The sequence below is a fragment of the Camelus bactrianus genome, chromosome 8 (genome assembly GCF_048773025.1).
Source record: "Camelus bactrianus isolate YW-2024 breed Bactrian camel chromosome 8, ASM4877302v1, whole genome shotgun sequence".
Lineage (NCBI taxonomy): Eukaryota > Metazoa > Chordata > Mammalia > Artiodactyla > Camelidae > Camelus > Camelus bactrianus.
Genome location: NC_133546.1, coordinates 43,296,378 through 43,318,387, shown reverse-complemented (window position 1 = coordinate 43,318,387; position 22,010 = coordinate 43,296,378). Strand labels below are relative to the sequence as shown.

The 22,010-nt window shown below is 36.1% G+C and overlaps 1 protein-coding gene, 1 non-coding gene and 1 pseudogene across 5 annotated transcripts in view; all 3 read right to left on the bottom strand.

The window, feature by feature from the left end:
• REV3L (REV3 like, DNA directed polymerase zeta catalytic subunit) overlaps nt 1-22,010 on the bottom strand; it is a 143,592-nt gene that overhangs the window by 4,196 nt on the left and 117,386 nt on the right. For all 4 annotated transcript variants that reach the window (XM_074368475.1, XM_074368476.1, XM_074368477.1 and 1 more), the window contains 7 exons: nt 21,572-21,778; nt 14,595-14,704; nt 8,667-8,781; nt 4,517-4,654; nt 3,321-3,511; nt 2,505-2,751; nt 640-849 (listed from right to left, as the gene is read on the bottom strand). In XM_074368475.1, coding sequence (XP_074224576.1) covers nt 640-849; nt 2,505-2,751; nt 3,321-3,511; nt 4,517-4,654; nt 8,667-8,781; nt 14,595-14,704; nt 21,572-21,778 — 1,218 coding nt within the window. The remainder of the gene's footprint in view (nt 1-639; nt 850-2,504; nt 2,752-3,320; nt 3,512-4,516; nt 4,655-8,666; nt 8,782-14,594; nt 14,705-21,571; nt 21,779-22,010) is intronic.
• On the bottom strand, nt 8,793-13,089 carry LOC123619809 (cytochrome c oxidase subunit 5B, mitochondrial pseudogene; annotated as a pseudogene).
• Nucleotides 9,837-9,909, bottom strand: TRNAM-CAU (transfer RNA methionine (anticodon CAU)). Its single transcript has one exon. It is a non-coding gene; the product is annotated as a tRNA-Met (tRNA).

Genomic DNA, 22,010 nt, shown 5'->3' with positions numbered 1-22,010 from the left:
TCATTTCCCCACTTATTTCAAGAGATTTTTGTTCATTTCTGCTGGAATTCCCACATTTGAAAAATCACCTCTGCGTTTTATGTCTGTACCCCAGTTTGGCTGCTTAATAACAGTGGAACATGGGGCAAATTACTTAACCCCCCTTTTGTCAGGTTCCTCACCTGTAGAGGGCCCAGAACAGTCTCTGGTAGATAGGAAGCTCAATCATGTTAACTACTAACTTTCTGTCTGGACTCTCAGAATTGCAGACCTTCCAAGTTTACTAGCAATTCTCTAGGAAAACCAAATTTTATGAGAATGGTAAGTAGATACGGTAGACAGAGCAAGTGGTACTTTTCTTTTTTTTTTAATAGTATTTTTAAAAAAAGAAATTGGGTGGCTGGACATTGTAGTTCTATGGTTTTAATAAACATAATACATTATTCCATAAAAACAAAAAATAAAGTATATAACAAATTTAGCCTTTTTTAATAGTTTAGTTCAACTATGATATTTTTGAGATTTTAGGAGGTTTATTCACTTAGAATCCTTACTCCATTTTCGTACCAGTTTCACATCTTATACTATACCTCAAGAGTTGACTACCTTTCCCTGAAAAATGATTGCTTGGGATTCTGGGTCTGTTGAATAAGGTCATACCTTTCCAAGTTGCTCCTGTTTCTGTTCCAACTCTCGAATTTCTTGGCTGAGGATGACTGCAACATGCTGAGGTTGGCTCCGACATTTACTGCAGACACCGTGCTGAGTCAGGTCATCACACACAGGACAGCGTAAGGTAGTGAAATACTGTGAAATAGTGCCTTTCCGCCCTTCAGCTTCACTTCGAGAGGAGCTGGTGGCTTTCTGGATCTACAAAAACATCAATTCAGAAAAAAGTCTGAGCCAGCTTCATAGCAGAGCTGCTATTCTCACGCTAATTACTGGTTTACTAAGGCATTATTTCATTCATTCCACAAATATTGAGTAGCTACTATGTGTTGGGCACTGTTCTAGACAATGGGGCTACAGAAAAGAACAAAGTCCTTCCTTTACACCTTAATATCATCAGATGTATACATATATTTTTTTCTTTTGGAACAAAAACAGTCTCAAGAGGCACAAACTTTCACTTAAAAAATAAGTAAGTCATCGGGATGTAATATATAGAAAAGGAAATAACAGTCAATAATATTGTAATGCCTTTAAATGGTAACAGATTACTAGGCTTTATCATGGTGATCATCTCATAATGTATATAAATGTTGAATCACTATGTTGTACTCCTGAAACTAGTATCAGATTGCATGTCAATGATACTTCAATAAAAAAAGAAAAACAGTCTCTTCTCAGTCAGTTTTTGGTTGAGCTACACAGATGTATGAGATCATACAGGGCAATGGAGATCAAGAGGACAATGGAAGAAATCCAGGTTGAGAGTGGCTACTGCTTAAGGCTGCACAATTTGGGCCGTGGAAGCAAGGCAAGTGGCAGGTTAAAAATAGCTTGTTAGGTAGTAGTGTGCAAAGTTCAAGCAAAAGTAAACCTGGAGCATTTCAAATGTAATTAGATACAGTCACCTAAGCATTCTTCATTTAAAGTTAATACTGGCTTCAGAGATCTATCTTCTGATACTCCTCACAATGAAATAACATTATCACCTTATTATTATACCCTTAGTGTATTCTCCTGGTGTCTTATAAGTCACCCTGCGTAAAAGTTATTAGGTCAGTGTTTTATAAATGTCATTGGTTTAACATTCTTGTTGGTGATGAAAGGAAAAGTAGTAATAGCTGTCTGGCGTAGAGCCCGGACGCAGCATTACGATGTCGCCAGCACAGGTTCTGTGAAGCACAGCTTCAACCTCCGTTTCCCAGCTTATTCTCTTCCTTGAGGCCCTAAGTGCTTACTGAGAAAGTAAAAATAATTTCCGTATAAACTTTTATCAGTCTGCCTGAATACTATCAGCTTCAAAGTCTGAGCAAATGACTGAGCAGATCGAATTCTAAACAGCAGATAACTGCTGCTCTCCTAGAGGAATGCATCCCAGCTATTACAGAATCACAAATCGCTCCTTCAGACTTCTAATGGGTAAACTAAGAAAGAAGAGTTCAAGCAAAACTCCCTTTGCTAAGATTCCACACTGCATGTTTTACTTTAGTCTGGTTTCTTCAGGACTATGTCTAGATACTACAACCTGTACATTTCTTAAACACCCATTTTGAAGGAATTTCTGCTCTCCATTTACTTCTTATTGGCTGATTTGAGTTATTTTGTAGTTAAAGGTTTACCACTGAATTAACTGTGGGATTTATTTTAGTATTCTATAATTTGGCTAGTCTGACAGAAGCTGGGAAGGCGTCTGTAGAAAAGAGCTTCTTTTAGAAAAGCAGAAGACTAGCACTTTCGCCAGTTTAGGGTAGTAGAGCATCTGCTTTGTCTCTCATAGCACATAAACAAAATCTTTGGTTCTACTGAAAATTTTAAGTGAGTTCTCTCAATACTCTAGCACAGGTACTAGGACTTACCCTTGGTAATTCATGATACCAGCTGAAGACATCGATTCCGATAAGTGAGAAGATTCTTGCCAGGGGTGGAAGGATTTGCTTGGTGATATAGTAGGTAGCATTCAGTCTCAGAGTCGGGTCCTGCAGGACTTCCACTGGCCGCCTTACCAGCTGGATAAGTGGTACTCCAGGGGTCCCATAAATGATGATGTATGGCACTCGCTCCCCAACTCGAGGCTCAGAGCGCCGGTCATAAGTAAGCATTTTCCTATTTAAATCCAAGTAAGATACACACTCATAGACTGTCACAGAATGCATCTTTCCAGAAACTTAAATGAGAGTTAAACAATAATAAAACCAAGAGAAACTAACAAGGGGTACTTTCAAGTTAAGAGTTACATGCAACTTTTTGAGAACTATATACACTGCACTTAGTTGGCACCAACTGGATATGCTCTAAGAGTTTAATAAAACTTACTCTGTTAACTTATTGCTACCTAGAGAACAATGTAAGTTGGCAGCTATCAATTAGCTTAAATGGTCTTCTATCCCCTAAGAGTAAGAACTAACGATCATAAATCTAACAATTAAAGGTAAGAGAAAATTTAGCTGGTTAAATGATCTGACTCCAGAATGATACCATCTAAGTGCTTTGGGAGCTCCATATTAAGGACTACCCTGAGATTCTGATGTGGGAAAAACAACCAACTCAAACTCTGCACCAGATTATAATTTCACTGAATTTAGTTTCTGCAGGAAAGGCCAGAAGAGGCCTTTCAGAATCCCAGGACCACACCTGCTAGGTACTGAGGCTTGTGCTGTTGTGTATATCATTACCTTGTAAGTTCCAGGGCTGGTACACAGGCTCCAGGCTTATAAAAGGAACTTCCTCTGTATTCCTTGGCAAAGATAAAATCTTGTATGCTGGCCTTTCCTTCTAGAAGCTTCATACACTGTCGCTGAACATACTGTTTAATTAAACTTATGTCTCTTGTTTCAAATAGCAGCTTTAGAGAACGCTCAAGTATCTTAAAAAAAAAAAAAAAAAAGAACATGCTCATAAGTATAAAATGCCCTCTGGTATATTTCATCATTGTTGTTATACTTTCAATGACGTAACTACTGGGAAACTTGCTGATCTACCTAAACAATCTGCTACTTACAGTGATTGGATAACAAAAATGATTGAAACTGGAAAATATTTGAGACTTTATATAGCTTGCTATTTCTAAAAATAGAACATGTAGTTTGAGGAAAATCAGACTAGAAAGACATGCAGATGAAACTTCAGTAATTTATAGCACCATTGTTTAGAAATCCTCCTAACCTGTATTTGATAACCCAAGTAAACATAGTTTCGGTTACCCAAGGATGGATTATATTACTTATGAAATTTCTCTGTTGAGCTTCTCGTCTTTATCCTGCTCCATAGGTTATGGGTGCTGCCATATGATAACATATCACATCACCTCTAGATGATTAGGCAGAAGTTTTTTTTAATCAAGTTCATGTGTTATTTTTTAGCAATTGTGATAAAAGGTAAAGGTATGGGAGAAGTCAGAAACTAAGAACTTAAATAAGTTGTTTTCATTAGGAATGAGATTCTCAAAAAAATCATACACAAATAAACTATTTACAAAACAGAAGCAGACCCACAGACAGAAAACAAACTTACGGTTACCAAAGGGGAAAAAGAGGAGGGATAAATTAGGTGTTTGGGATTAGCAGATACAAACTACTATACACAAAAGAGATAAACAAGGTCCTACTGTATAGCACAGGGAACTGTATTCAACAGCTTGTAATAGAATATTTAATGAAAAATAATATATGTAACTGAATCACTATGCTGTACATCAGAAACACAACATTGTAAACCAACTATACTTCAATTAAAAAACAAAAACACAACAGCTCCTCATATGTAATCATATAGGCTACAGTTCCTCCACTTATATTTGTGCTTAAAGATTTTCACTAGATTCTTCAGCCACTAATTTCTTAAAGATGAAAATAAGAGAGAAAAAGCTTACCTTAGAAACAGCAGGGCAGGAGTCTCTTCTGACTGTTTCTATTCCTTTTGCATCAAATACTGGGTCCTTTTGATCCAGTGTTTCATACATATAACCCACATATCTCTTTTTTGTTTGTAAGACACAGGGCAAGTAAACCTGTGGCAAAATTAATAAAATGTCTCTCAAGAACCAATTTTTCCTAGCCACAAATATCTTATTTTTATATGCTTTTCTCTTTCTTTAACCTGATGTCAGTTATCAAAAAGTTCTAAATATGGCTTAGGGCCCAATAAATTCATGATACAATACTTGGATGTGAAAGCACACAAAGTGAGTTGTTTCTGCTTCCTCACCACACATACATTCCTTTACCTGCACTATCAGTTCTGCTCCTTCCTCAGCCGATACTGCTCTCTCAAAGTCATCAATCATATCTTTTAAACAATTAAAAAATTAAGTAACAAATATGGTACAAATTAAAAAAGTTCTAAGAGAACAGACAATGAAAAGTCTATCTTTCCCTCTGTAGGGATTTCTTGTATATTCTCCCAAAAATATTCTGTGTAAGTACATGTACTTACACGCATAATGGTAGCTTACCTTCCACTTCATTCTGCACTCAGCTTATTTTATTTAATAACTTTTCTTGGAGAGCATTCCATCCTAGTACAGAGGGCTCATTTTGTTTTGTAGAAACAAAGCAGTCCATTTTGTGAGGGTATCATAATTTTTGTAACCAGTTACCTACTATGGGTCATTTAGGATGTTTCCAATTTTTTGGAATTACAAACAGTCTTTCAGTGAACAACCGTGCATGGATTAATTTGTACGATAAATTCCTTGAAGTGGAATTCCTGGATAAATGGAATTCATCCACTCCTTTTTATGTTACCAAATTGGTCCTTTCCTCTGCCCCCAAGCTTTATCAGTAATCACACTAAACATAAGTGGTGTAAAATGGTGCAAAAAGTGTAAAAATGGAAATAGTGTAAAAGGTCATAGGGATCAGATTAGATGTGATCAAGAAGACTGAGTCAATATGCTTTCTACTAGAAATCCATTTTAAATATAAGGACATAGGAAGGTTAGAAAAAGACACTTGCTAACACTAATCAAAATAAAGGTAGAGTAGCTTTATCAATATCAGAAAAAGTAGATTTCCAGACAAGGAATATTATCAAAGATAAAAGTAACAATTAATCAAGAAGATACATAACCATAAATGTATAGGCACTTATTATTAAGAAAATTTCAAAATACATGAAATACAAATTGGCAGAACTACAAGGCAGAGAAAGGCAAACTATGATTATACTTGGAGACTTTAACAGCTCTGTCTTAGAAACTGACAGAAAATCAAACTGTTGTTATTGGCTTCAACAACACTATCAATTAACTTAACCTAAATGACATTATAGAACATTGCACCCAATGATCAAAATATATGGAGCTTTTCAAGGTCACATGGGAATATTCACTAAGAGAGACCATATGCTAGACCAAACAACAAACTTTAATAAACTTAAGAGCACTGAAGTTATACAGACTATGTTCTTCAACCACAGTGGAATTAAATTAAAATAACAAAAAGATTTCTGGAAATCCTTAAATATTTGTAACATAAACAACACACTTCTAAATAACCTACAGTCATTATCATTGAAGCATATGAATAATGAAAGCACAAGATATCAAAATTTGAAGTTAAAGTGTCTTGAGGGAAATTTACCTTTAAATGGTTATATTAAAAATATTTATTTAAAATAAATGACTCAAGCTTCTAAATTAAAATGACAGGAAAGAAGAAGCAAACTAAACCCAAAGTAGGCGTAAGGAATTAAATAATAAAGAGTATAAATTAATGAAATTGTTCTTCAAAGAGTTCTATAAACAGATAGAATGATCAAGGGGAATAAAAGAGAAAAACATAAATTATCAACATCAAAAGTGAAAGAAGGGATGTCACTAAAGATTTTATAGATATCAAAATCACAATACGGAAGTATAAATAATTCAAGCTAATAAATTTAACAATTTAGGAGAAATGGACCAATTCCTTGACAAGTTTTAAAATTGACATGAGAAAAACCTGAATAATACATATTAAAGATACTTAATTTGCAATTGAAAATCTCCTCCCCTCCCATAAAATTTCAGGACCAGATTGCTTCACTGATGAATTTTATCGACCATTTAAGAAAGAAAAAACTGTACCAATCTTACACACTTTTTCTTTCAGAAAATAGAAGAGTGAACATTTCCAACTCATTTTATGAGATCAGTTTTTTTTTTTGTCCAAAACCAGACAAAGACAATACAAGGAAAATAAAAACCTAACCATCAATATTCATCATGAACATATGCATCACAATTCTTAACAAATGTTTGTTTTCTTTGAGAAGGTTTATAGTTTTCCCTTTTATGTTTAGGTCTGTGTTCTATTTCAGATAAACTTCCATGTCTGGTGTTATTTTCTAAGGACACCATGGGCTTCACTTTGCCAGGCAGGCTGAGTGTCTGCAGCATTACACAACTACTTCTAGAATAGCACTGATCCTCACTGTTTTCTAATCCACCCCACCCCCTCCAGTTAGAATGCCCATCCTTCAGGGCAGATACCATATCCAAATCCTGTCTGAATCTCTTCTACCACAATTCTTGCTTCAGAGTCGGTGCACAATAAACACCTGGGAGTCATCTTGGACTCTTTTCTCTCTCTTTACCCTTTCCACACCCACTCTCCTACATCAATCACCTAACTCCTGCTCATCCTTCTTTCTCAGTATCTCCTGAATTGTCATTTCTTTATTTTTCGCTAGTTCAGGTCACTGCTTCAGGCTGCAGGAGGCATCCTATCTTGAGGTTGCAAGAGGCATCCTATCTTGAGATTCTCCTCTTCCCAATTTCTGTTCATACCACTGCAAGTCCAGTCCTCCCCAAATAGCTCTGATCATGTCATGCTCTTGTTTAATAAACTTTCTTGAATAAAGTTTAATACTTTAGCTTGGCATTCAGGACAGTCTGTAATCTGGTCTTTATTTTTCCAGGCTTCCCTCCTGCTAATCTGTATTCCCATATTGTGCATTCCCAATTCCGTATCTTTCCACATGCCATTTTCTTCTGTGCAAAATGACCTCAGTGCCATGGCTGCCTACTGAAATTATAACCATTTTCTGAGACACAGTGCAATATTACCTCTTACATGGAGTCTCCCCATCCAGCCTAAGAGGACACATACCTCTTTTTCTTACCATGCTTAGAAGACTGCTCTCTATGTTTACAATAAAAAAATTGTTTATATACAGTTCTAATCTTTCCTTTCAGATTACTGGCTTTTAGAGGGCAGGAGTGTGTCTTATGCATCTTTGCATTCCACACCTCTCCTAGCTCAGTATCTAAAGTAAAGTGAAAAGGTTCTTGTGGCAGACTGCATTTTCCAAAGAAACAAGATCTCCTATCCCACATGGCCTTCTTATAAGTGTGTCTCTGACATTCTTCCCATTAAGAGATGGGGGCCTGTGTTCTCTCTTAAATTTAGATAGGCTATGATGCTATGTGACTGGGAGACTAGGTCATAAAAAGCAAAGCAGCTTTTGTTTGTTTCTCTTTGCGGTGTTCATTCCTGGAACTCAGCTATCATGCTGTGAGGAAGAACAAGTCGCCCCAGGGAAAGGCCATGTGTAGATGTTCCAGCTGACAGCCCCAGCTGATATGCCAAACAGCAGCCAGTATCAACCCCAGACGTGAGAGTGGGCAAACTTCAAGTGATTTCAGTCCTTAGCTGTCAGCTGGGTCACTCTGGCCTTTAGATTTTCCCAGTTGAGGACTAAGACAGTGTGGAGCAGATGGGAGCCATCCCTGCTGCACCCTTTCTGAATTCCTGACCCATGAAATCTGTAAGCATAATAAAATGAGGCTTGTTTTACACCATTAAGTTTGAGGTTACACAGTGATAGGTAATTGGAACAATCTTTTCCTTTCTTTATATAAAGACATTACTAAAAAATTTGAGAAAATTACACAAAACTAAGGGAAAAATATTTCAAAATTTAATACTTTCACTGATCTGTGTAAAATTACTGATTCTGAATTCTGTATTGAAAAAGTCAGAAATCTCTCGAAGGTATGTGGATTTTGTATGTGATTATCAGTATTAAATTTCTCTTACCTTTTCAAACTTCAGTTTCACTGGTTTAGGATTGGTAGCAGTTACAGCTTCAGCAATTTCCTGACCAATCTTAAAAGACTGCTCCTTAGTGGCTCCCTTCAGTAGCACAAACATACTAAGAGCATTAAAAATAGAGTAAGGTAATAAGAAAGTCATTGCAACAAAAAATTTTTATCAGTAGTAATTTTCCTGGCTAATACTCTAATAACAGAAGAAAACCTTTTTCCTCCTTACTCTTCCTTATTAAATTGCTTCCTGTCTAACCTTTCTTGTTTTATCACACTTCCCTTGTGTATTCATGGTCTCCCTTATTACAGATCTTTAAGACATCCAGTATTTCTAGTTCAGCTACACACGGACCAGCTATCACAGCTGCCAAGAAGGTCTTGGGTCATTCCTAGACACTTACAGCTTTCCATGACACATAATTATGTCAATCAAAAAATAAAATGTGATTATAAAGAAATGGAAAGTTCACTTGTGATATGGGAGGAAATTTCCTTCCAGAACCAACTTAAAAAAGAACACATGCATATTTTGTAAAATATGTTCACTGAAGAACAGTTAGAAAATAGAAAAAGGCACCAGAAAACAGCCATCTATAATATCACCACTCAGAAAAGTCATTATAAACATTCTATGTATATCCATAAATTTTTTCTCATTTGGGATCACAAATCAGAGTTTGATAACCTTCTCCTCTCATTTAACGGTATATTGTGAATATTTTCCCATGTCACTTAATTCTTTTACATCATTTTGACAGTTGTACTATATTTTAATGTATGGATGTAGCATAATTTAACCAAACTCCTATCATTGAAAATTTGTCATTGAAATTTTTTTCTAGTATTTCACATGTAATAATAATTTGGCACATTCCCTATGTCCTTAAAATAAATTCCTAGAAATGAAATTTCTGGATAAATGGTATACACTAAAAATATTTTTTGAAAGATAATGTCAAACTCAATTCCAGAAAGATTTTTCTGTTGTACAATCCCGCCAGCAGTATATGCAGGTCAAGAGGGAAGGATTTTTTTTTTAAATCCTTTTAAAGAAATGTACATGTACTATTTTTTTTTCCTGAAGTTTAGTTCATACTTTATTTTATTTATTGTATTTATTTTGTTTTGGGGAGGGGTAATTAGGTTTACTTATTTATTTTAATGGAGGTACTGGGGATTGAACCCAGGTCCCCGTGCACATGAAACACACACTCTACCACTGAGCTATACCCTCCCTGAAGGATTTGTAACGTGGATTAAAAATTCCAGTACAAAAAATACTCAAAAATAACTGATAAAATAAACATATTGGCATTTTTTCCCTAAAAGAATCCTGTTAATTTAGTGTGTTTTTTCAAGAATTTTATATAATATACAGTACATACTTATGTCTAGCTTCTTTCATTCAGTGTATTTTCGAGATACATCCATATTGCTGAAGTAAAGTAACTGGTTCCTTTTTATTGCTGAATAGTATTCTAATGTATGCATATGCCACATTTGTTGATCCATTCACCCACTGATGAACCTTTGGACCATTTGCTGTTTTGGACTATCAAGAATAAAGCTGTGGTGAAGATTTGCATCAAGTCTTTGTGTGGACCTAAGTTTTCATTTCTCTAAGGTAAATATTAAGTAGAACTGCTGAGTCATATGCCAGGGGTGTGTTTAACTTAAGATATAACTGCCAAATTTTTAAAATATTATGCTTAAAATGTTCAGATGCAATGACGAATTAAAGTGTCCACACTCACATATCTATAACGTCCTAGAACAGGCCGAACTAAGCTGCGGTGATAGCAGAAAAGTGGTTGCCTGGGGGTAGGAGATGAAAGTGAGGGACTGACTGCGAAGGAGCATGACAGAGCTTCCCGTGGTGATGGAAATGTTCTCTGTCTTGACAGCAGTAGCAGCTGGTTATATAGGTCTATACATTTGTATACTGAACTACACACTGTGCACTGCTTTTGTTAAAAATTATACCTAAATAAAGTTGATAAAAATTAAACATCTGTATACCCTATATCTTAAAAGTTATAGGGTATATATTTGAGATTTTACCTAGTAGTGTTAGTGGGTTTACTTGAGTCTGTCTATGCTGTTTGGACCAGTTTTATTTGGAGCTAAGCTTCAAGACAGCTGGCCAGGATTAATGGAAATTCTTGCTCACTTAACAGAATGGAGGTGACTGGCCTACAAGGAGGACTGTTTCAAAGTAACTTTCTATTTGTCTGTCACTGATGTTTTTAATCTAGCTGAATAACCTTTATCTTTGGGTTGATAGATCCAAGTTCACATTTACAGCAGTGATTGTCACGTGGAGGGGATGTGTAGTTGAGTGGGAATATTAGAATTCCCTAGGAAGCATTCCTCAATTATATTTTGAAGAATTTCCCAAGAGATTCTTTTGGTTCTCTACCACCTTTCTGCTACCCTGGAACTGTGTGTCTTGTCAAATGTCCTTCCCTATCCTGCCTGAGAATCACTACTAATAGAGAGCTTCAATAACTGATGGGACTAGGTCTACCCTATGAGGGTGGGATAAATATTACTGAGAACCACTATTATTATAAAATAATTGTTTGCATCACTATAGTATAAAAAATACAGTATGCTTATTATACTTTCTATGTGGATAATAATCTGTAACTACTTTAGAAAGAGAAACATCCTTCTAACAGAGTAATTTTTTTGGGGGGGAGAAGGAACCAGTGTAATGTCTAGTCGTTATTGGGAAGAAGAAACTTGACAGCACATCTTAAGTGAGTGCAGGGGCTCAGTGGGCCAGCTGGTGGGGCACCAGCTTGTAATGGGCATCACTGGGTCTTGCCTTTGTGCAGCCAGAACCAGATGATGGCACTGTTGTCTTCTTCACAGACACAGCCCACTATTCACTTGTTGGTGATGGAGGGGACTAAATTAGGGTCTTCCTTGGTATCTGAGACTGCCTTTGAGGCTAGCACATTGCATGGGTCCAGTCCCTTGTGGGCAGCCATCATGAACTCCCTCTCCAGCCTAGTAGCCTGTTCATCGTCAGTAGTAACACCGCCTCTAGATGCCATAGAGCGCACTGTGGTGTCTACATTGGGACCGTGGGCCCTCAGGACCTGTGCAACCAGCGCTCCACGGAGTAACCTTGAAGCCATCACACCCTAATAGATTAATTTTGATGTTTTGGTAACCAATCTTCTTTAGCTAGACCCCGAGATTCATAAAATCAGCAGTCCTGAAACTAGAGGGAGGCAATGGTCATTCACCATTATTTATCAGAGTTCCTTCATTTTGACAATGAGACAACTTGAGCCTCATAGAAGCAAAGCGACTTTTTGATGTCATGCAATCAGCTAGGAGTATAGCCAGAAAGAGAATTCAGATCTCATTCTTGGTTAAGAACTCTTTCCCTCCACCAAGCATTATCCCTAGAGCAGTGTTTCTCAATTTGTTACCATTATTGCCCTCCTCACCAAAAAGGTTAAAAGTAAATTTAACAAAAACTAATTACTAAGGAATAAAATTTTGTTGGGTAGGGCTGAGCTTTGTGGGGCCAAAACCCACCGTCCTATCTAAGTGTTTTTGGCTGCTAAGGGCCAATTTGTACCCTGTTGGGGCAGTACTGTTACCATTGAAAATGCATGCTCTAGAGTGAATTGCCCTCATACAGTAAATTTCAATAAACATTTGGTGAATGAATTAGAGACTGAACGGTGATCACAAGTTCTAATGTTACTGCAATTAAATTTCCTTGACTGGAATCATAAAAGAGATATGCCAATTTATGGCTCCATTGCTGCCTAGCTGGGTGACCTTAGACAAGTTTCTTATCTCAGGGGAATTGTTCTTAAGCAGCACCTGAGACCGTGCCTCCTAGGGTTTTCTCCCAACCACATGAAAACCCCTAACAGTCCTCTTCTAGCTCTGACATTCTGGGTCTGTGTTTTTTGGTGTGTTTGAATCCCTAAAAATCTTAAAGGCTAAACAACGTTAACTATAATCAGAATCATGCCAATTTCTTTTTTTTTAAACTTTTTTTTGAGTTATAGTCATTTTACAATTTGAGTTGTGTTAAATTCCAGTGGAGAGCACAATTTTTCATTTATATATGAACATACATACATTCATTGTCACATTGTTTTTTTGCTGTGAGCTACCACAAGATCTTGTATATATTTCCCTGTGCTATACAGTATAATCTTGTTGATCTATTCTGCATATGCCTGTCAGTATATACAAATTTTGAACTCCCAGTCTGTCCCCTCCCACTCTCCTTCCCCTTGGCAACCACAAGTTTGTATTCTATGTCTATGAGTCTGTTTCTGTTTTGTATTTATGTTCTTTTTTTTTAGATTCCACATATGAGCGATCTCATACGGTATTTTTCTTTCTCTTTCTGGCTTACTTCACTTAGAATGACATCCTCCAGGGACATCCATGAGAAAAGGGAACCCTCCTATACTGCTGGTAGGAATGTAGTTTGGTGCAGTCACTGTGGAAAACAGTATGGCGATTCTTCAAAAGACTAGGAATAGACTTACCATATGACCCAGGAATCCCGCTCCTGGGCATATATCCAGAAGGAACCCTACTTCAAAAAGACACCTGCACCCCAATGTTCATATCAGCACTATTTCAATAGCCAAGACATGGAAACAGCCTAAATGTCCATCAACAGATGACTGGATGAAGAAGAGGTGGTATATTTATACAATGGAATACTATTCAGCCATAAAAACCGACAACATAACGCCATTTGCAGAATCATGTCAATTTCTGATGCTGGGTCTGTGTTGTCAACCATTGACGTGTATGACCCTGAATTAAACTCAACAATTTAAATGTTTAACTTTCTTCTCTTCCCTAAATATTTTGTGAGGAGCTCTGTCAACAAGGAGCAGAACTATGTTCTAGTAAACTTTTATATTGTTAGATTACTCAGATGAAGTCATTTTATAGAGCAGTGAAATACCTAAAGTCAAACAGTAGAGACTATGGATAATTAGGTTCTGGAAAACTTGAAACTATTTCCACCTGTTGTTAATGTAACAGCTGCTATATGAGGCAAGGTCTCATTCAGCATTAATATAATCATGCTGATTTCATATTCATTAAATAACCAGAGAAGATTAAATGCTGTTTAAAGATTACCTAGAAGCTATTTTCAATGATTAGAAGCATTATCTCCGATTGCTCCATTTGACTGTAAAGTGATCAGAGCTCCTGATGCAAGTGCTCTTAGAATGATCACATTGTGACTGTAAGCCTTCAGTATGAAAAAAATTTCAGACTTTAAGAAATTTGCATATTGCCTATATTCTAGAAGAATTTTAATAAGTCATACAAATAAGATGTTACATAAATAAATGGGCCCTAAAAAACACCAAAGCAAGCAAGCAGGCTGAGGTTATTAATTCAGGATTCAAAGGATGTTCTATCCTTTGTGAGTCTGTGGATATGGGCTTTAGGAAGTCAGTGAGCCTCTGGAATCAAGTGGAAAACTGTATTTGTCTATATGTCCTATTTGTAGAAGAAGGTCAACAGGTTTTGCGGCCTAGTGTAAAGTTAAACACTCATACCTTTGGCAACTGTCTTTCAAAAACAGTTTGATTATTTTAAGGTATATATTTAAACTGAGACAGCTGCAGCTGTCTGAGGAATTCTTCACATTAAAAACTGTTTCTTTAAACAGACTACATTCCTATGTAAACAATTTTAACAGATCTCTATCTACTTAGCTACCTGGAGAGGTGCCATGGGAATCGTCAGTCTCTGGCTCAGGACATGTACATTTTCTGTCTCTTAAGGGCTGGAAAGAACTTAAGTAGAACTCTAGTTTTACGAAGGATTACCCTTAAGCCATTTCAAACACTGAAATGAGTATCTGAAGAGATGCAAAAAGACAACTATAAAACAGAAAGTTCATTACCTGTCAGTATCACCATATACAACCCTAGCACCCCACTTCTTGGTATCATTCACCAGTTTAATAGCTCGTTCCAAGGTCTCTCTGGCTTTGTGAACAATACTATCGCCAACCTGTTGGTACAAACACATTGGAAATAATTTCATAACATAGTTTAGTATAAGACAATAGGCTTTAATATATCACACTTAATTTTAAATACTAAATAGTTCTAAAAGTGAAACAAGGAGAAAAGAACACTCAAAAGAAAACAATCATCAGTGTTATCATTCTTTCTACAAGTACTCAAGAAGAAAATAAGGTGGATGAACAATTTAAAAGAATGTACCAATCAATATACAGACTTGCCTGTGAGTGTATTATAAGTACAATGGACTACACTTTAGGTACACAGCTATATTTGATCCTAGAAGAATAACCCTTTCTTATCCCCTTCAAGGACTTTCTTTTATGCCTTTATAGCCAATTAGGCAGGAAAATACTCTATGTGCATGAATGTGTGTATCTTTCAAAATTTTTCTGTTGGGAGTATTATGATAATTTGTTTCAGTATCATTAAAGTTAATGCTGAACTTAAATCTCAGTGATTGTTAAAGTTTTTAGATAATACTAAATACAAATAACTGTATAATTATATGATGAAAATATATCACAAGTACTCAATTTAAACCAATTAGACAGATATGTCTCACAAGGTTCTTTCATTGGTAATTGGTGAGTTTTAACAATGATCATGGCATAAATTGACAAAACAAAAAGAAGATGGATCTTGACAAATATGAGAAGCCAATTATATTTCACAGTTAAATTAATTAAGGAGACTAGTATAGCATTGCTGCTTCATTTATTAAACCCATTAAAGCTAAGAGTTGAGGTAAACTACCATTTAGCATAAATGGAACATTGCATTTAAAGTTTTTTTCCTCTCTCTTTTAATTGAAGTATAGTTGATTTACATTGTTGTGTTAGTTTCTGGTGTACAGAAAAGTGATTCAGTTTTTCAGATTCTTTTCCACTAGAGGTTATTTCAAGATATTGAATATAAGATTTTAAAAAATAAAAGTTAGGCACTTTTTCTTTTCTATTAAGACACAAACAATAATTATTACGATCCTTCCCTTTTACTGTGAAATTCAAATTACCTGAACTAAATGCAGAATTGAATAATACTTAAAAAGCTGTTTAAAGTTGCTTTACAAAGGAAATATTGTCTATAAACAAAGGGATAAATTAAAATACAGGTAGCAGAAACTTAATTTGGGTTCTAAATTAAGAACATGAATCATTTGAGACATTCAGTGCATTAGAAAAACTTAAGAATATGAACTATAACCTCTTACATTAAAAAAGATCATGTCATCTAGTTGAAATTCAAGTTTGAATAAAATATTTAAGCTACACCTGGAAGAGTCAGAACTCTTGCAGCTGCCCCTAAGGACCACACAGTGTGAAGGACACAGTGTGAAGGACTCAGTGGCATAAAGGGGAGGAGACTGGGAGGGAGTGGAGAAGTGGGGAAGAAGGGAGGAGTGGCAAATACATTAAAACTTATACTGCTACTTTGTGCCATAGTTCCTAATTTGAAAAACGTTATCCACTACAGGGCTAAGAGACTGGACTTAAAAAGAGGAAAATAACTGGTTTCACAATTTAGGTTGGGATCCTGAAAAGTCATAATGAGAAAAATATTTAAAGTAAAAATTCTCTGTAGAGTGTTGGTGAGGATGTGGAGAAAAGGGAGTCCTTGTGCACTGTTGGTGGGACTGTAAAGTGGTGTAGTCACTATGGAAAACAGTATGGAGGTTCCTCAAAAAATTAAAAGTAGAACAACTAGGTGGTTCAGCAATTCCACTTCTGGGTATATTTCTGAAGGAAGCAAAAACACTGATTGGAAAATATATCTGCATCCCCATGTTGGATGCAGCACTGTTTACAATAGCCAAGACATGGAAACAACCTAAGTGTCCACTGATGGATGAATGGATATAGAAAATGTGGTTTATATACAATTAAATATTATTCAGCCATAAAAAAGAAGGTAATCCTGCCATCTGTCACAATAGAGACAGTCATTGAGGGTATTATGCTTAGTGAAATAAGACAGAGAACAACAAACACTGTATGATCTTGCTTATATATGAAATCTAAAACAAACCCTCTCCCCCAAAACCCTCTTAACTCATAGATACAGAGAACAGATTGGTGGTTGTCAGAGGTAGAAGGTGGGTAAAATGAGTGAAGGTGGTCAAAGCTAAATAAGTCTTAGAGATGTAATGTACAGCATGGTGACTGTAGTTAATAATATTGTATATCTGAAAGGAGCTAAGAGTAGATTTTAAAATCTCTCATAAGAAAAAAATTTGTAACTATGTGGTGATGGATTTTAACTAGACTTATTGTGATCTAAATGATATTGATCATTTCACAGTATATTAAATCATTAGGTTGTATACCCGACATTAATATAATGTTACATGTCAGGTATATCTCAAAAAAAAAAAAAAAAAAAAAAGAAAAGTAAAGAAAGAAAGAAAAAGTAAGAGACAATGAATAGCCAGTTGAAAAAGTTGTCATATCTAGTCATATATACATGTAAGTATAGCTTTATCAGGAACAGTAACTGGTTTAGGAGAAAAATATGAACACATAAATTTATGAAATATGTCAGTGACAATGCTGAGCTGAGACAGAGATATTAACCCACAACTATTAGCTACATTACTTTTCTCTGCATTCTTACAGAAATTCTTGCTTACAAAGTCTTACTTTTAGCATAGCCTAGATCTAGCACTTTTTTTGTTACCTTGGTGGTACTGTCAGATATTTTTGATTGTGTGTTCACTGAAGGAAAGCACGTGGCCACAGTCAGTAATCCACCTGCCCCTTTAAAGACAAGAGCTTCTGTTTTGACTCCGCTGGAGCTAACTTTATGTGTTCATGAGAGACTTTTCTGTGATGTTGACAGCTTTTCCCACTCTTGATTTTATATATAAATTAGCACATTATAATGCTGTGATGTTGGCATGTAAAGAAGGGCCAAACGTAAGCTTGCAGTCATTAACCTCAGAGTATCTGAGAAGTTCAGGGCCGAGGAGGCAGATGTTGCTTAGCAGTAAGACTCTAACACGCTAAAGTAGTTCTTGGGCAGTTTCTACTGCCAGATCAAAACCTCCAAATTCTAGTTCTTCTTCTTCTTTTTTTAATGTTCTTTTTGGAGGTAGGGAGTAATTAGGTTTACTTACTTGTTTTTAGAGAAGGTACTGGGGATTGAACCAGGACTGCCTGCATGCTAAACATGCGCTCTACCACTTGAGCTACACCCTGCCTCACCCCTAGTCTAAGGTTAGAACATTTACGTACTTTTAAAGGATGTGCTAATTTCTGCATTGCTTTGTTTCCAAAATACATTAATAAACAAATTTTAAATTGGGAGGTAGGGAAAAAATTAAGGAAATGTGGAAATAGCCTAAGAAAAGATTTGCTATTCTGGTTTTACATTAGTAATAAAATCATTTCTACTCTTTCTATTAGATCATTCTGAACAGTGTTTTTAAAATACGAGTAATAATATGAATCCCTAGGACTGACAGAGTAGTTTTTATATTATCTAAAAATATACAAACATGAAACTGGATAAAAATTGCTTATGCTTATAGACTTTACAGTTCAACTACGAAACCAAAAACTTTAGTATAAACAAAATCATGAGCAAAAACTTGAAGTGAATATTATTTTTTCAATACAGATGGTATATATTTTGCTGTATTCATTGTGAATATGTCATGGACCACCTTGGCCATGTTTTTGTTTTTTCTTTTCTCCCTCAATACTTAATTTTTTTTAGAGCAGTTTTAGGTTCAAAGCAAAATTAAACAGAAGGTAGAGATTTCCCATATATCCCCTGACCTCATACACTCACAACCCCCATTATCAACATCTCCCACCAGATGGAACAGTTGTTACAAATGATGAACCTACACTGACACATCATTATCACCCAGAGTCCAGAGTTTACATTAGGATTCACTCTTGGTGTTGTACACGCTATGGGTTTGAACAAACTTGTAATGATATGTATCCATCATTACAGCATCATAGAGAGTACAGCTGACCCTTGAACAACGTGGGGGACTAGTTCTAGAACCTGCCATGGATACCAGAACCCATGGATGCACCAGTCCCACAGGCGGCACTCCATATCTGTGGTTCTGCATCCAGATTTAACCAACTTCAGATCATGTGGTACTGTAGTATTTATTGAAATAAATTCACACATAAATGAACTCATGCAGTTCAAACCTGCATTGTTCAAGAGTCAACTGTAGTTTCAACGCCCTAAAAATTCTCTGTGCTCTCTCTATTCATCTCTCCCCCTTCCCTCTACCGACAACAACTGATCTTTTTATTATTTCCATAGTTTTGACCTATCTAGAATGTTATACAGCTGGAATGGTATGCAGCCTTTTCAGATTGGCTTCTTTCACTTAGTGATATGCATTTAAGCTTCCTCCATGTCTTTCATGGCTTGACAGTTCATTTCTTTTCAATTCTCGAACTAGTCCATTGTCTGGATGTACCACAGTATACTTATCTATTCACTTATGGAAGGACATCTTGGTTGCTTCCAATTTTTGCCAATATGAGTAACACTGCTATAATGATAATCTGTGTGTAGGTTTTTGTGTGGACATAACATTTACTACTCCTTTGGGTAAATACCAAGGAGAGTGATCGCTGGGTTGTATGGTGAATGTATGTTTAATTTTGTAAGAAACTGACAAACTGTCTTCCAAAGTGGCTGTGCACTTTGCATTCCCACCATCAATGAAAGAGAGTTCCTGCTACTGCACATCCTTGCCAGGTGGTGTACATATTTTGAATTTTGGCCATTCTAAAAGGCGTTTTGTGGTATTTCATTTCAATTTGCACTTCTCTGATGACATATAGAGATCTTTTCATATCATTATTTGTCATCTAGAAGTTTCTGGAATTCCTATTACATACATATTATACTTTCTGTAGTTGTCCCATAGTTTTAGGATATTCTTTTCTATTTTTAAATCTTTTTTCTCTTTGCTTTTCAGGTTTGGCAGTTTCTATTAAGATTTCCTCAAGATCAGAGATTCTCTTCTCAGCCATGATTCATCTACAAGTAAGTCCATCAAAGGCATTCTTCATTTTTGTGTTTTTGATTTCTAGCATTTCTTTTTGGTTCTTTGCTAGAATTTCCACTTCTCTGCTTACATTGCCCATCTGTTCTTGCATGCTGTCTACTTCAGCCATGAGAACCCTTAGCATCCTAATCACAATTGTTTTAAAATTCTAGTCTGATAATTTCAATATCCCTGCCATATCTAAGTCTGGTTCTGATGTTCTCTCTGTCTCTTCAAACTGTGTTTTTTGGCTTTAGTATGTCTTGTAATTTTTTTTTTTTGATAGCCAGACATGATGTATTGGGTAAAAGGAATTGCTGTAAATAGGCTTTTAGCAGTGTGGTGGTAAGGTGTAGGGATGAGGAAGTGTTCTACAGTCCTATGAGTAGGTCTCAATCTTTCAGTTAGCCTGTACCTCTGGACCGTGGACGTCACATGTGCTTCTCAGGTTTTCCCCTTTGGTGGGAAAGGATGGCTAGAGAGGGCTGGAGTGTTTTTCTTCCTCCATGTGGAAGGCTAGAGCAGTTGGAGTTGGGTATTTCCCCTTCCTGAAGTCAGTTAGGCTATGGTAAAACTCCAGCAGCTTAAGCTCTGGTTAAATAGTTTCTATTGAGGGCAGACTTAGTTAACAACAGATTAAAAAAAAAAAAAAAAGGCTTCTTTACTCTTCCTGTGGCAGAAGCAAAAGGGAATTTTTCTCTGATATTCACTGTGAGAACCTAGTTGAACTCTCAGAGGTGAAATTTAACAATAGTGTGGGGGCCCTGATGACTGGGTCCCTTGGAGTTTTTAATCTCTCAGATTTGTCCACCCTGAGCTTCCAGCAATTCATCAAATATGGTTCAGTTTTCCCTACCATGGCACTGGTTCTTGCAGAGATTTGTGCTTTTAGGTTTCTGCTCTGTTAAGTTGTGAGTCTCTCTATCACCTGTTGGTCTCTTCAGTTTTGGGGGCAGCAGTTTATCCTGGGATCACACTTCTCTGACAGATCTAAGAAGAGTTGTTGATTTTTCAGTCTGTTCAACTTACTTGTTGTGAGGACAGAGTGGCAACTTTGAGTTTCTTACATATGGAAAGTCCCTTGCCTAGGTTTTTGGAGTCTACTTTGTCCACTTTAGGGGGACTTTATTCTTCCACTGCCTTTCCCTTAAAGAACTACTCCAAATATGGTATACTACAATGCTCTGGCCTTCCTCTGGCATGAAAAGATCATCAATCAAACAAGTCTGCTTTGTTCTTTGAACAGTTACTAGTAAATTATTATATTACTGTCCTACTATATTGTCTTCATATCAAAATAACACCCTAATTTAGTAAATAACAATAAATTAGGCTTATTTAATGAAAAACATCTTTCAGTTGCAAACGAAAGGTTGTGCTTTATATCTACTGGTATACTAGTAAATATGGAATGACTTTTCCATTCTGACATTTGGAGAAGCCAGCTGAACTACCATCAGATCTCTATCAATGTATTAAAAAGAATTATTTAGTACCAATGTTATTGTAAACACTGCTATAAAGGGGGAACTGAATCTCCTGCTAATACTTGGTTACAATATGGTCATCCATAATATGTAGAAATATGGGTATGCCAATTTCTAAAATTATTATTAAAACAAAGACACAAAGAGTTCTCATTCAGAAAACCCACAAACCCCTAAAACATGTAAGTATATAAGCCCTGGTTTGAGAAAAAATGATACTATGTCATGGAAATGAAACTCTTTAGTCTAAAGTTTCAAAACAAAATAAAATACTTTAATGAACTATTCATTTAATGTGCTTTAGTCTCTTTTGAAAAAACTACAGATTTGTATCACTTACCTCAATGCATGGCATTCTCCCAGAAAAGTTAGCAGCTGTATAGCCAAATGTGACATTTGCTATAAGCTTAAGTCCTAGTTGACGTGCATCGAGCATTCGTGAAAGGGCTCTGTCCTGCTTGTAAGCCTTCATTGACTGCTTCACCATGAGTCTAGTCTTCAAAATTTCTTCGAGCATTCTTGGTAGCACACCCTTTCTTACTGATGGCTATCAGAAAGGAAAAAAGAATCTTTAAATCCCTTAAACATTATGGATTTAGATAATTAAGAAGGAAGCACAAAGTATAACAATGGCCAACTGTCATGAATTCAAACATACTAATAATAGAGTGACCAAAGGACTAGTGCTCGTCAATACAAAATCATCACATTTTCTTTCTTTTGAAGAGGACTTTTCTCCTAAAAGGTTCCTGTAATGTTTATAAATCTAATGTAGCACT